Source organism: Macaca mulatta, chromosome 14 (assembly GCF_049350105.2).
Source record: "Macaca mulatta isolate MMU2019108-1 chromosome 14, T2T-MMU8v2.0, whole genome shotgun sequence".
NCBI classification, from domain to species: domain Eukaryota; kingdom Metazoa; phylum Chordata; class Mammalia; order Primates; family Cercopithecidae; genus Macaca; species Macaca mulatta.
Window position 1 is genome coordinate 56,836,258 of NC_133419.1, and position 13,163 is coordinate 56,849,420.

At 44.2% G+C, this 13,163-nt stretch overlaps 2 protein-coding genes and 2 non-coding genes across 7 annotated transcripts in view; all 4 read right to left on the reverse strand.

Annotated features, from left to right (window-relative positions):
- AKIP1 (A-kinase interacting protein 1) overlaps window positions 1-13,163 on the reverse strand; it is a 338,621-nt gene that overhangs the window by 225,545 nt on the left and 99,913 nt on the right. The gene's annotated exons all lie outside the window — the stretch shown is intronic.
- The window catches only part of RPL27A (ribosomal protein L27a), a 288,193-nt gene that overhangs the window by 8,615 nt on the left and 266,415 nt on the right, over window positions 1-13,163 (reverse strand). For 2 of the 4 annotated variants that reach the window (XM_077960680.1, XM_077960681.1), the window contains exons 2-5: window positions 2,801-2,825; window positions 2,355-2,418; window positions 1,576-1,651; window positions 768-942 (exon numbers count right to left, since the gene is read on the reverse strand). In XM_077960680.1, coding sequence (XP_077816806.1) covers window positions 768-942; window positions 1,576-1,651; window positions 2,355-2,418; window positions 2,801-2,803 — 318 coding nt within the window. In that variant the 5' untranslated portion in view covers window positions 2,804-2,825. Of the gene's footprint in view, window positions 1-767; window positions 943-1,575; window positions 1,652-2,354; window positions 2,419-2,800; window positions 2,848-13,163 lie in introns of those variants that run through there. The other 2 variants (XR_013403229.1, NM_001193567.1) reach the window with 2 other exon arrangements.
- Window positions 100-230, reverse strand: LOC114672524 (small nucleolar RNA SNORA3/SNORA45 family). The gene has a single exon (XR_003722930.1). It is a non-coding gene; the product is annotated as a small nucleolar RNA SNORA3/SNORA45 family (small nucleolar RNA).
- LOC114672525 (small nucleolar RNA SNORA3/SNORA45 family) lies at window positions 1,303-1,432 on the reverse strand. Its single transcript, XR_003722931.1, has one exon. It is a non-coding gene; the product is annotated as a small nucleolar RNA SNORA3/SNORA45 family (small nucleolar RNA).

The following is a 13,163-nucleotide window of genomic DNA, read 5'->3' on the forward strand; positions in this document are numbered from 1 at the left end:
CAGAGAAAAAAGTTTACAATACACTGTAGCAGGTACCTACTGCGTGATGGGTATGAGGAAAGACTGCCAGCCCACTTTCTAAATCCCTAGGCAGGGTATGTATGTTTCTGATCTGGGCACTAATGGGGGCACCAACTGCCCCCACCAGTGAATCAAGACCAGAAGATTCTCTTCGAGTACTCTAGCACACCAGGACAAGAGTTGTGTCAGGATGTGACTCTAGTCTCGGCAAAGCATAAGCCTCCTCCTGCTCAAAAACCCCCTGCTAAGCAAAAGAAGACAACCACCTTCCTGACCACTAAAACTACTCAATGGACATTAAATAGGCTGGGAAGTCAATTTAAAGCGCCCCTAGGGTTCTGGCCTCTTAAGATTATCTCCATATTCATGAGAGTTAAGACTAACACAGGGACCAGAACCCCCCACCAAGGACAGACAAAATATATCTGTTTTGGGGGAAAATCTCTTCAGATAATGTACAGCACTGAATATCGATGGAACGTATTAGGATTCTATTATCTGGGGAACATGAAGGGCCAAGAGCTGTGCTCGATCAGAACCAGCTATAGTTCAAGCACGAAATGCAAACCTGATACAACCTGGGCAGTGACAGTAGGCACTGTTACTGACAGGGAAATACCTATGATAATTCTACCACAGGAAGAATCGATGTCTGGTAGGTAACTGGGAAGTACAGGTTTTAAGATTAAGCCAGAGTTTTTGTAAGGGAAGGTATGGAAGTATAGAAAAACATCCAATTAACTTACCGATCGCACCACATCAATGATGGGAGCAGCCCCAGTCTTGTTTTTAGCAGCATTCACCCGTGTCTGCTCACTGACCAAAGTCCACAATTTGTCAAGGTTGACAGTTGGACAGAAGCTCTGGTTCCTCTTTAAGTGGTAATGCCTCATACCAACTTTCCCAAAGTAGCCTGGGTGGCTAGGAAGAGATAACAACCACCTTCATACACACTCCAATTAAGATGCTATGTTTATCATCTTTATAGTTACCTCCCCCATTACAGTGTAAATTGTTCACTGATGTAGAGCAGTGTCAGGCACATGATACATCTGTTGACTTAAACAACGGTTTTAAAAACCACCAAAGACTATCATGAGGAAAAGGCTAGTCTTATTTCCTGGAACCAGGATAAACCACTCACAATGTTAGAGGCAGGGCTGAGACTAAAATTCAAGCCACATAACAGCACTCTATGGAAAATCGACATACTCCTATAATAAAGGTCTTCCGAATAGCCAAAATTTATCATCCACTAGTTTGTGAGTAGGTGAATGTGAAGCATGTCTCTAACCTGGTGACTGACTGTGCCATAAGGCCCACAGCCAGTGAATAAGATCAGCAGTTACTCTCCGAGGACTCTAGCACACTCAGGCAATAGCCGATACCCAAGCGTGACTCTAGCCTCGATGACAGGTTCTCAGTTCACACGAAGTGTTAACTTGGTAAAAAAACAGCAGTAGGCAAGGCTTGCTTCTAAACTTTTTGTTTAAGCCAGCCCTCTCTCTGCCCCTACCTCCCAAGCTGTGTCAAAAGCAGTCCAAGGACACTTACTATTTGTCGAAGTTGATCCGGTGGTGATGCAGACCACCAGCATTACCGCGGCCTCCGGGGTGCTTCCGGTGCTTGCCTGCAGGAATACAAAGCTACATTGGGCCGGTGTGATGGCTCATGCCTGTAATCCCAGCACTTTAGGAGGCCGAGGCGGGCGGATCACCTGAGGTTAGGAGTTCGAGACCAGCCTGGCCAACACAGAGAAACCCCCGACTCTATTAAAAATAGAAAAACTAGCCGGACGTGGTGGCGCACACCTGTAATACCAGCTACTGAGGCAGGAGAATCGCTTGAGCCGAGATTTCGCCACTGCACTCCAGCCTGGGCGACAGTGATCAGTCTTTCCCCCTCGCCCCCCCCAAAAAAGCTACATGCACCACACAGCCTTCTCATGCCACTCAATACTTCCTCGTACAAAAGCCGAGCGTTTCCCCAGACGTCTGTGTCCCGCTTACGCTGTTCCTACCCTACCGATGCCGGTTTCAGCAATGCGATTACTTCAGGATTCCGGGTGAAACATCTTTTCAGGTTCCACATCACAGCATTCCCACAGTACTCCACGTCTTCAACTAACCTAACACCGTGCCTGCTCAATTCCTATTACTCCACTGATGTGAAATTCCTTAGAACTGGACTACTACAGGATCCTCAGAAAAAAATCAACAGCTGTCCAACTTGACCCCACAAAAAGGTCTTATTCTTATAGGCTACCGATCTCCAGACTAGCTAAGCACCCGAAGAGAGCCCAAGGCCCACCCCGAAGGGAAGCCGGCACTCACCTATGCGGCCGTGGCCGTGGCTCACGTGGCCCCGAAGTTTCCGGGTCTTCCTCAGTCTGGATGGCTGTGTGGAAAAAGCTTGGTGGTAAGGCCTAAGGAATTAGGGGCAGGGGGCGATGCCTGCCAGCTGTGAGATGGGCCTGTAAGCCTGTGGATCAAGGACCCAACTAATTGAGCGTTCGGTAAAGCTGAGGGTACCGATCGGCCTAGGGCCGTGCTCACCACGGTAGCGCCGGAGGCCGCGTGTCCTAGAGATCTGAACCGCGGGCCTAACAGACGGCTCCGGGAGCACCGCCCCGCGCCCGCGCCGGCCACCCTGCCCTGCAGGCGGCCATGCGCAGCCTGGAAGCCCCGACCATGGTAGAGAGTGGATGACTAGGGGCAATGGGAATGAGCTTAGGAGTCCCCGCCGGCAAGGAAGAGGAGGCAAGAAGCGAAACACCTACCATGTCGGCAGCCCAGACGAAAAAGGAAGGCCTTCGCCAAGTCTCGCGAGGTATCGGGCACGGGGGGCGGGGCCAAGTGCCTCACTTCCGGTCACAGAGGCCGGGCTTCGGGCGGGGCCTCTTGGTCTCGCGGGATTGCGCGTCTCCTAGTCGCCTCTTCGGAGTGGTGATACCCTTCACAAAATCTTGTGGTGGGGGTGAACGGTCTCGGTGAAGCCGGCTGTGACAGGCTCGGAAGACGAGAACTGTTGAAGAATCGGGGCTAGGTGTGCTGTACTGCACGCCGCCCATGCCTGCTTGAGCCGGCCCCTTTTCTGGCGCCTGGACCAGGGAACCGCCTAAGCCGACCCTAAGGGCCTCGGTATCAAGCTCCTCACCAAATGCGCCAGCCCTGAGCCGCCCCGCGCGCCTCCCCAGTTCTTAGTGGTTTGCTCGGGGCTGGTGAGAGTGGCGGCTGGTTTGTCTCCCGGCCGCAGTGCGGAACCGCGAGGCCCTGTTTAATCCTCAGTATGGCCAACTGGTGTCTCGCTCCGTTTTCTGAAGCTCGGGCGGCTCCCGAAATGCCTCCTCCCGCTCACACTCCTGAGTGGGCACTCCGGCTTCCTTTCTCTTTTGCCCTTCTGCTATCATTTGGTTGTCCTCTCAGGTTTGAGCAACTTAAATCGGCTCAGGGACTTAGATGCCTGGTTGCTTTATGGTTCTTTTAGTGCAGATATTGTAAATACTTTTTCTAAATGCCACATTTAGGCCAGGCGCGGTGGCTTACACCTGTAGTCCCAACACTTTCGGAGGTCGCGGCGCGAGGATTGCTTGAGGCGAGTAGTTCAACAACAGCCTGGGCAACATAGTGAGACCCTTGTCTCTACATACAAAAGTAAATAAGTAAAAATAAATGCTGTTTTTGAATTTTCTCCAGAATCTACATAACACGCCTGTGACCCTTTCCTGGACACAATGCAGACATAGTTCCTCGCTTCCCCACCTGTACCACCGTACAATCTAGTACAGCCCTTATGTAATTTATTGACCTACATTTGTCTTCCCTACTAGACCTAATTCCTTATGTGGTCAAGGACGGTTTTCTTTTATCCACACTCCACTAGTGATTGTTGAGTGAATAAATGAACTTACCCTCACCTCCCTGTCTTCGCTAATAGCAGCGTGTCTTCTAAGTCGGTTACTTCAGCCAGTGTTCAAGATCCCATCCCCTCGCTAGTCTATTAATAGATCCCATGGGAAAAATGAAATAAATTTTTAAAATCCCATCCCCTCAGTTATTCCCTGTGTGTATGTGTGAGCGTGAGTGTGTATTTATTTATATTTCTCTTGCCCCCTTCAGCTAAAATATAAAAATATCCAAAATTCTGGCCGGGCGCGGTGGCTCACGCCTGTAATCCCAGCACTTTGGAAGGCCAACGCGGGCGGATTACGAGGTCAGGAGATCGAGACCATCCTGACTAACACGGTGAAACCCCGTCTGTACTGAAAATACAAAAAATTAGCCGGGCGAGGTGGCGGGTGCCTGTAGTCCCAGCTACTCGGGAGGCTGAGGCAGGAGAATGGCGTGAACCGGGAAGGTGGAGCTTGCAGTGAGCCGAGATCACGCCACTGCACTCCAGCCTGGGCGACAGAGCCAGACTCGATCTCAAAAAAAAAAAAAAATCCAAAATTCTCCCATGTCCTTGCCCTTTCCTTTACAGCCAAGCTCCCCAAAAGAGTAGTCTACAAATCCTGCCCATTTGCACCTTCCCATCCATTGTTCTCTGCAATCTAGCTCACAGCCTGTGACTGCAATGAAATTGCTTTTTCTAATGCCATTAATGAACCAGTTGCCAAATTGGACTCTTCCTATTCTTGATACCACTTGTTCTTTCTGTTGTACTTTAATCTGTTGACGTCTTTTTCTAGAGAAAGTCTTGCCTTCCTCCTGCTCTTTGGTTACTTCTCAGTCTTCTTTTCAGATTCTTCCAGCGTTGTCCACCATTTAAATGTTGATGTTCCTCAGCCTTCTGTCCTTGTCCTTATGTTTTCACAGTATATGGTCTTCTTGGGTGGCTTCAATTCACATCCTTATTGCTGAGCTCCACATCCATATGGTCACTTAATTACTGGTTACTATTCCTTGGACATTCTACAGACAAAGTAAACATATCCAAAGAACTCAATCTTCACTGCTCACTGGTGCCTTCTCCTTTATTCTCTGTCTTGGTGAGTAGCACCATTGTCCACCTAGATAATGAAAATTGTCCCCAAACCTTCTCTTCTTCTGCTGCACTGTCACCCTATCCTTTTGTTTCTGTTCTATCTCTCCAATGTGCTTCCTCTGTTTAAGCCTTAGTGCCCCTGCCTTCATTCAGGCCCGCATCATATCTCTTATCTGGAGTTTACAACACCTTCCTTTGTTCACTCTGCCTGCCTTCTAACCCTCCTCCAATCTCTGTATCCTTCACATCTCCACCAGGTTAGTATTCCAAAAACATGACTTCCATTCTTTTACTTACTTGATCAAAAAGTTCAATAGCTCCTTATGACCAACAGAATATAGCCCACTTGCCTTTCCAACCTTACCTCAGCCTCTCCCTTACACAAGCTTTCTACTGCAGCCATGTTTGGTATATCCCATCTGCATTTTTGCCTTTGCTCATGCTGTTTCCCATCCCGGAGTGCCTATCCTCTTCCTGACCATGTGTCCTGAATCTTCCTCAACCTTTAAGGTCCACCTTATATTCTGTTTCTTCCCAGAACACTTCAGTCTACAAGGATAACAACCAACATTTTCAGAGCACTTGGCAGTTTACAAAATGCATCTGCCTGAAGGCACAGCACTACCAGCCTCATTTTATGCGTGTGAAAACTGAAGCACAGAAGAATTGGGTGACTTGTCAGACGCTGCATAGGTGGTCAGCTACAGAGCCTGGGCGTAGCCTTTAGTCTTCTCTCTCCAGATCTCCTGCTTTTACCTCAGTGACCAGTCCCTCTCTGACCTCACAGCATTATGGTCTTCATCCCTCCATCAACCTTAATCACATACTGCATGTGACCAGTAGGAAAGGGGTCTTGAGAGTAGGAGGTGAGATCAAAGAAGAGATCATCCTCTATTTGACATCAAAACTGGCCAGTAAGTGCACAAGAAATGAGCTGGGTTACCTGGAACCTAACCTTGGGAAGATGATCTGTCAATGCAGGTAAGCTGGGCAGAGCCTTGGGAATGGAAGGGAACCATCAGGGGTATTAGAGCTGGGGCCTGCAATGAGGACCACCACTACAAGGACTTGGGGTAGGGTTCTAGGTGCTGAGACACTCCTCCTGGATAGTTCGCCAGGTTCCTTGGTTATGGAGGAGCTACATCCTGTCCCTCAGGCCACCCGACTGAACAGAAGACCTCCCAGAGTGGACCCAGCACTCCCCGTTGGGTTCTGTGCTCACCTAACATTCTTCTTATCAATGGTTTGATCTGGTTGTAGAGGGAGTACCCTGGGTAGTTATCTGGCTCTATCCAGTTTTCTATCCAGCTCCCTCTCCTTCAAAAGGCAACCACATGACTTAAACACACAACTCATGTGGGGTTTGTTCAGTGTGTGTCACTTTTCCTAGGTGGACAGAGGTCTGAGAGAGCAGACAAAGCTGAGTTCTCTGTCTGCAAAGTGGAGTAGCAGCCAGATATTTGGCATTAGGGGACCTGTCCCTCCCAACTAGGCACATGGGACATGACCTTTGGCCATGACTCCTGAGAGGTGTCCTTCTCTGTGACATCTCTTCTGAAGTACAGCATAGCTTTGTGACATCTCAGGCATCTGGGCTTCCTCAGAGTGTGAGGGCCTCAGAAAATACCTCTGAAATGAATGGAAGAGATGATACCAGGCAGCATCCTGGTGAAGCAGGCAAGTGTGCTGATTTTTTGCTGCTCTGGGCCTCTCTCCAGGTGGCCTTGGGAACACATCATCACCCTGAAGAAGGCCCTGGTGATCCCTCTTCCTTTCTCTCTTTGCTGGGTTCCTGAATTCGACATCAGTCCTTCAGATAGCAGCAACATCCTGGATGGATCCAGCTCTGTTTTCTTGCTCTCCATCTTTAGATATGGACATTTGGAAATACTATGTTTGTTTTCTTTTTTAAGTAGAGCACTGTTAATCAAGATGGGAAGAAGCAGTGTTTCTGCTTTTTTTCCAAGTGAGAATTAGAGAAAAACTCAGAAATCCCAATTTATTTCAGAAAGACTTGAAAAAGTATACATAATAGATAGTACAACAGTAAAAAAAATTCTGAAAAAAATTTAAGTATAAGCAACTCAAATCATTCCACCCTATGGTGCTGTTTTCTGAGTATTACCTTTCAACCCTTGTATACGTGGAGACATAGCTGTCTGCAAAGCTGATGATCATAGTATACAAATCCTTTTGTATTCTGCTTTTTATTTAATACCATGGCAGTTTTTCGTATCACTAGCCAGTCTTCATGGTTATTTTTAACAGCTGAAGAGTAATTTATTTTCAGCATATACTACCATTTATTAAGCCACTTTCTTGTGTGTTTTGTTTTTTTAAAAAAATCTTACTGTATTCTTTGCTGTTAGAGACAATGATGGAATGAGCATTTGTATATAATATTTTCTTCTCCTGTTGAATAACTTGTCTAGGATAAATTCCCAGGAGTGAGACTGCTGGATTATATGGTGTGAACATTTTTGTGATTCATTTTATGTTACTATATATTTTTTCCAAAAGGATTGTGCCAATTTATTCACCAGCAATATGTAGTTTCCAGTTTCATTTTAACCTCCCTAGCCTTGGGGGTTTTTGTTTGCCTTTATCAGTAGTTTTTGATATATGGCATTTAGGGGAAATCCATAAGATCAGGCGGGGTTTTCTTCAGCACAAAGTAAAAATAATCTAATTGGAAGATTAGGGATTTTTAGGAGTCTGTCTATCCAGTGTTGGATAGATTGTTCTACATGGCAATTATATTCCTAAAGCTTTGTTGGAAACTAGGGTGGAAAACCGTGCTGCCATTAAACTCAGAGTAACAAAACATGAAAAGAGAAATTCTAGAGTCTTTGAGAACAGTTTATACAATAGCAGAAAAAAGAAGTTACGTATTTGGGTTTTCATTTAATTTCAGAGGATAAAATTAATGGAAAGAACACAGAAACTTGGGTTCATTGCCTAGTTCTGTTTTTGTTGTTGTTGTTGTTGTTGTTGTTTTTAAAGATAGGGTCTTGTATGTGGCCCAGGCTGGTCTCAAACTGCTAGCCTCAAGCAGCCCTCCTACCTCGACCTCCCAAAGCACTGGGATTACAGGCGTGACCATCACACCCAGTCTCCTAGTTCTGTTTTTACTAACTGAATTGTATTGAACAAATAGCATATTCTCTTTGAATCTGTTTTCTTGTCTGTATAAGGAAAAAATGATGAGATTAATTCATTCATTTTATAAATATTAATTGAGTGTATACTGTGTTCCTGCACTAGGTGTCAGGCAAGTGAAGGGCAGGTACAATTGTGAATAGGGAAGGGCAAAAGTCCTTCCCTAAGACTATGTCTAAGACATACATTAAACAAGCAAACAAATAATGTATCATATATAACACAGCCTAGCAAAGAGTAGGTACTCTCATTACCTACTCTTTCTCCCTAAAATAAGTGTTATTTTTATGATAATTTGTTCTGTACCCCTCATGCAAACTATCTTTGAAATTCTTATTGCCAGTGTGATGTGGAATGACTTGTTCCGTCATTCCTTGGCAAGCTTAGGGTACTCCAGTCAATATTTTCCTTTTCTTAAATACAGATGTGGTAAGATGTTAAAAGGAGGTGGTTTGTAGCAAGGTAATGTCTTAAAATTTAACTTTTTACCAACATTTTAAAATTTAAATAAAAATAAGAATTTCTGGGGTTTTGGAAAACTAAGATTTGGAGACACTAGACCCACATTCTTTTAAGTAAAGCACTTTATTCATATAGATTGCCCAGCCCCTGTAGGCATTTGAATTTACTATCTTGGTGTAAGTATAGTCTTCCAAACTCTGTCCCCTCCACTCTTCTAGGTCAGGGGAGATAAGAAGGAGAGGGAAGAACTAATTTATGATGAAAGCAGCCACAGAAAGGGGGCAGAAATGGGGTCATTTGACCCTTCCTCTTCTCAAATCAGAAACTCATTGCGTGGATGTGCCTTTAAATTAAACTTTTACTTTCGTGGAGTAACTTCAATGGCTTTCTAAGACATAAATGAGATGCTTGCTTCTTTATATTCTTACCCTGTGTAGTACTTGCTCGTGGTGGAAAGCCATGATACCTCCCTGAATTCCCAGGATTGTGATGCAAGGTCTAATGCAGTAGTTCTCAAAGTGTGATCTGTAGACCCTATGGGGTTGGGGGTCCCTGAGATCATTTCAGGGGGTCCACAGGTCAAAACAATTTTAATAATAAAGCTAACGTGTTATTTGATCTTTTCACTGGTTGACATTTGCACTGATGCCAAAGCAATGTTGTATAAAACTGCTGATGTTTTGGGCACCGAACTGGAACAAAACATTATATTCTTTACCACTAGGCATCTGCCGGTAGTAGTAGTAGTAGTAGTAGTAGTAGTAGTAGTAGTAGTAGTAGTAGTAGAAGAAGGAGGAGGAAGAGGAAGAGGAAGAGGAAGAGAGTTTACCTGAAGAATGTCCATCAATGATGAAGTGGTAACAATTTTTATTAAATCTCAATCTTAAATTCTGAAGTACTTTTTTAGATTTCTTTTTGATATTCTGTGTGAAGAAAAAGTGTTCCTGCTACATATCAAAGTGAGAAACTGTGCTTGTGCTATTGAGTTGCAAGTTAAACTAGCCTTTTAAAAAATGAAACATCACAGACAGGTGTGGTGGCTGACACCTGTAATCTTTGGGAGGCCGAGGCAGGTGAATCACGAGGTCTGGAGATCGAGACCATCCTGGCCAACATGGTAAAACCCCGTCTCTACTAAAAATACAGAAATTACCTGGGCGTGGTGGTGTATGCCTGTAATCCTAGCTACTTAGGAGGCTGAGGCAGGAGAATCACTTGAACCAGGGAGTCGGAGGTTGCAGTGAACCAAGATCACACCACTGCACTCCAGCCTGATGACAGGGCGAGACTCCATCTAATAAATAAATAAATAAATAAATAAAAATAAAAAATGAAACATCAGTATTACACGAAAGGACAACTGGCAGGCGGGGCACGGTGGCTCATGCCTATAATCCCAGCACTTTGGGAGACCAAGGCGGGTAGATCACCTGAGGTTGGGAGTTCAAGATCAACCTGACCAACATGGAGAAATCATGTCTCTACTAAAAATACAAAATTAGCAGGGTGTGGCAGTGCATGCTTGTAATCCCAGCTGCTTGGGAGGCTGACGCAGGAGAATCACTTGAACCTGGGAGGCGGAGGTTGCAGTGAGCCAAAATCATGCCATTGCACACTCCAGCCATGGCAACAAGAGCAAAACTCTATCTCAAAACAACAACAACAACAACAACAACAACAAAAAACAATAACTGGCAGACAAACTGTGGTTAATCAGACATGGGAATTTGTCAGATATTTTCTCAAAAGTGAAATGACAGTATTTGTTGCCAATGATAAAATTCAAGCGTTCAAGCACAAGTTAGAATTCTGGTACAGTTTTTGGTGCCTCCCTGAGTTTGGCAGCTTCTCAATACTTAAAGAAATTTCTGATGAGATTAGAGGTGATTCTAAAGAATGTGATTTTTTTGTTATTGTGTAATGAAATGTGTTGATATTTGGAACATCTGCTTAAGTCATTGAACTGGTATTTTCCAAATGACCAATGCTTGGTGTTAAAAAATTATGCCTGGGGAAAAGAGTAGTTCAAAGAGCAAGATCAGCAGATTTTAATATAACAGAAATAGAAAAGTTTGGTTCAGAGTCTACGTTATAAATAACATTTAAGAAACTACTACCACTTGTTGAATTTTGGTGTGGTATCAAAGAATATCCACAATTACCTGATAAGGCTATTAAAGTACTCCTATCTTTTCCAGCTATATGTCTGTGTGAGACTGGATTTTCCTCATATACTATAAACAAAAGAACATATAACAGATTGACTGCAGAAGCAGGTATGGGAATCCAGCTGTCTTCTATTAAGCCAGATGTTAAAGAGTTTGGCGCATATGAGAAACAGTGTGACTCTTCTCATTAAATTAATTTTTATGAAAGAAGTTAATTTTGTTTTAGGCTGGGTGCAGCTTGCTCACGCCTATAATCCCAGCACTTTGGGAGGCCAATGTGGAGGATCACTTGAGGCCAGGAGTTTGAGACCAGCTTGGGCTACATAGCAAGACCTGGTCTCTACAAAAATAAAAATAAAAATAAAGTAGTTGGGTGTGGTGGCACATGCCTGCAGTGCTAGCTGCCTAGGAGGCTGAAGCAAGAAGTTTGCTTGAGCTCAGAAGTTTGAGGCTGCAGTGAACTTCGCACGACTGCCCTCCAGCCTAGGTAACAGAGCAAAACCCTGTCTTAAAAAATAAATATATAAATAAATAAAAGGAAAAAAAAAGAAATAGTTATTTTTTCCTATAAAGTATGTTATTTGTGTTAACATATAGCAGGTTTATTATGTTATGAAAATTAGTGTTTTAAAATTTTCTCAGCTTTAACTTCTAATGTGGTAAATAGCAATAGATATAACTCACATAAATAAACTCTCTTTGGAGTCTTCAATAAGTAAACATACGTAAAGGGGTTCCCAAGACCAAAAAGTTTGAGAACTACCGGCCCAATGAAAGAAACTCAGGCATACTTGAACTTCTAATAGAGACTGTCCTTGTCTCTAATCATGCTGCTGCTATGGCTGTTTTCTGCTAAATAATTCCCAGAAGGAATTAGAAGTGCACATCTATCTATGGCTTTATGTAGCGGCATCTTTCTGGACCCCAGGCAACCTGGCCTCTCCCAGCCCCATCACCCTTCCTCCTTCCTGAAGGCTTGTCTCCTAAAGACTTCATACTGGGGTGAAATTTTTCTCAAACTTGCATAATTACCGAGACCCAGATTTGAATTAAATGATTTGTATTTTGTTTCTTAAATAAGTACAAATATAAAACTAGGTACAACTTCCTTTGGCCTTTAGTTTTTATACAACTATAAAACTGAATACAGTTTATAAATTATAAAAAACTATAAAGTCATCAAATTAATAATATTAATTTCACATGTACTTGATGTTTTTCTAAAGTAAACTATCATTAAGACTTAAACGTGGTGCTCACTCTTGTAGCTAAGTTCAGCAAACATATGCCACAATGATGATGGCTCAATTTTCTCACTTCCTTTCTCTGTTCCAAGCACTGTAAAACATGCATCATTTTGTGCCACAATGTCGTTTAGACTTCAAGTGGCAAGAATACATTATTTGTGTATTAAGTCTGCTCCTCTCTCAGCTCATTAACCTGAGACAAGTAAAACTGCCTGGTGTGTACTAGATCCTAGGCTCTTAACACTACCCCCAAAATCATATTGTGGTAGATATGTAAATAATTCAGACTATACTTTTTAAAACTTTATTATCACAATGAAACACTCGTTTTAAAAAATTAGAGGACAGAACTCATGAAAATATGTGTGTGGACCTCAGCTTGAGAACATTTCACTAATTAAGAGCATGGGCCTAGCCGGGCGCGGTGGCTCAAGCCTGTAATCCCAGCACTTTGGGAGGCCGAGACGGGCGGATCACGAGGTCAGGAGTTCGAGACCATCCTGGCTAACACGGTGAAACCCCGTCTCTACTAAAAAATACAAAAAACTAGCCGGGCGAGGTGGCGGGCGCCTGTAGTCCCAGCTACTCGGGAGGCTGAGGCAGGAGAATGGCGTAAAAACCCGGGAGGCAGAGCTTGCAGTGAGCTGAGATCCGGCCACTGCAGTCCAGCCTGGGCGACACAGCGAGACTCCGTCTCAAAAAAAAAAAAAAAAAAAAAAAAAAAAAAAAAAAAAAAGAGCATGGGCCAAGTGTGGTGGCTCACACTTGTAATTCCAGCACTTTGGGAGGCCAAGGCAGGCAGATCACTTGAGTCCAGGAGTTTGAGACCAGCCTGGGCAACGTGGTGAAACTCTGTCTACTAAAAATACAAAAAATTAGCCACGTGTGGTGGCATGCACCTGTCATCCCAGTTACCTGTGAGTCTGAGGTGGGATGAAGTGGGAGGATCACTTGAGCCTGGGGAAGTCAAGGCTGCAGTGAGCTGTGACTGTGCCACTGCACTCTAGCCTGGGCCACAGAGTGAGACCCTGTCTCAAAAAAAAAAAAAAAAGGCTGGAGTCCCGAAACAGACTGACTTGGATTTGAATTTGGACTCTGCCATTTGCCATCTGTTTTTGTGCGT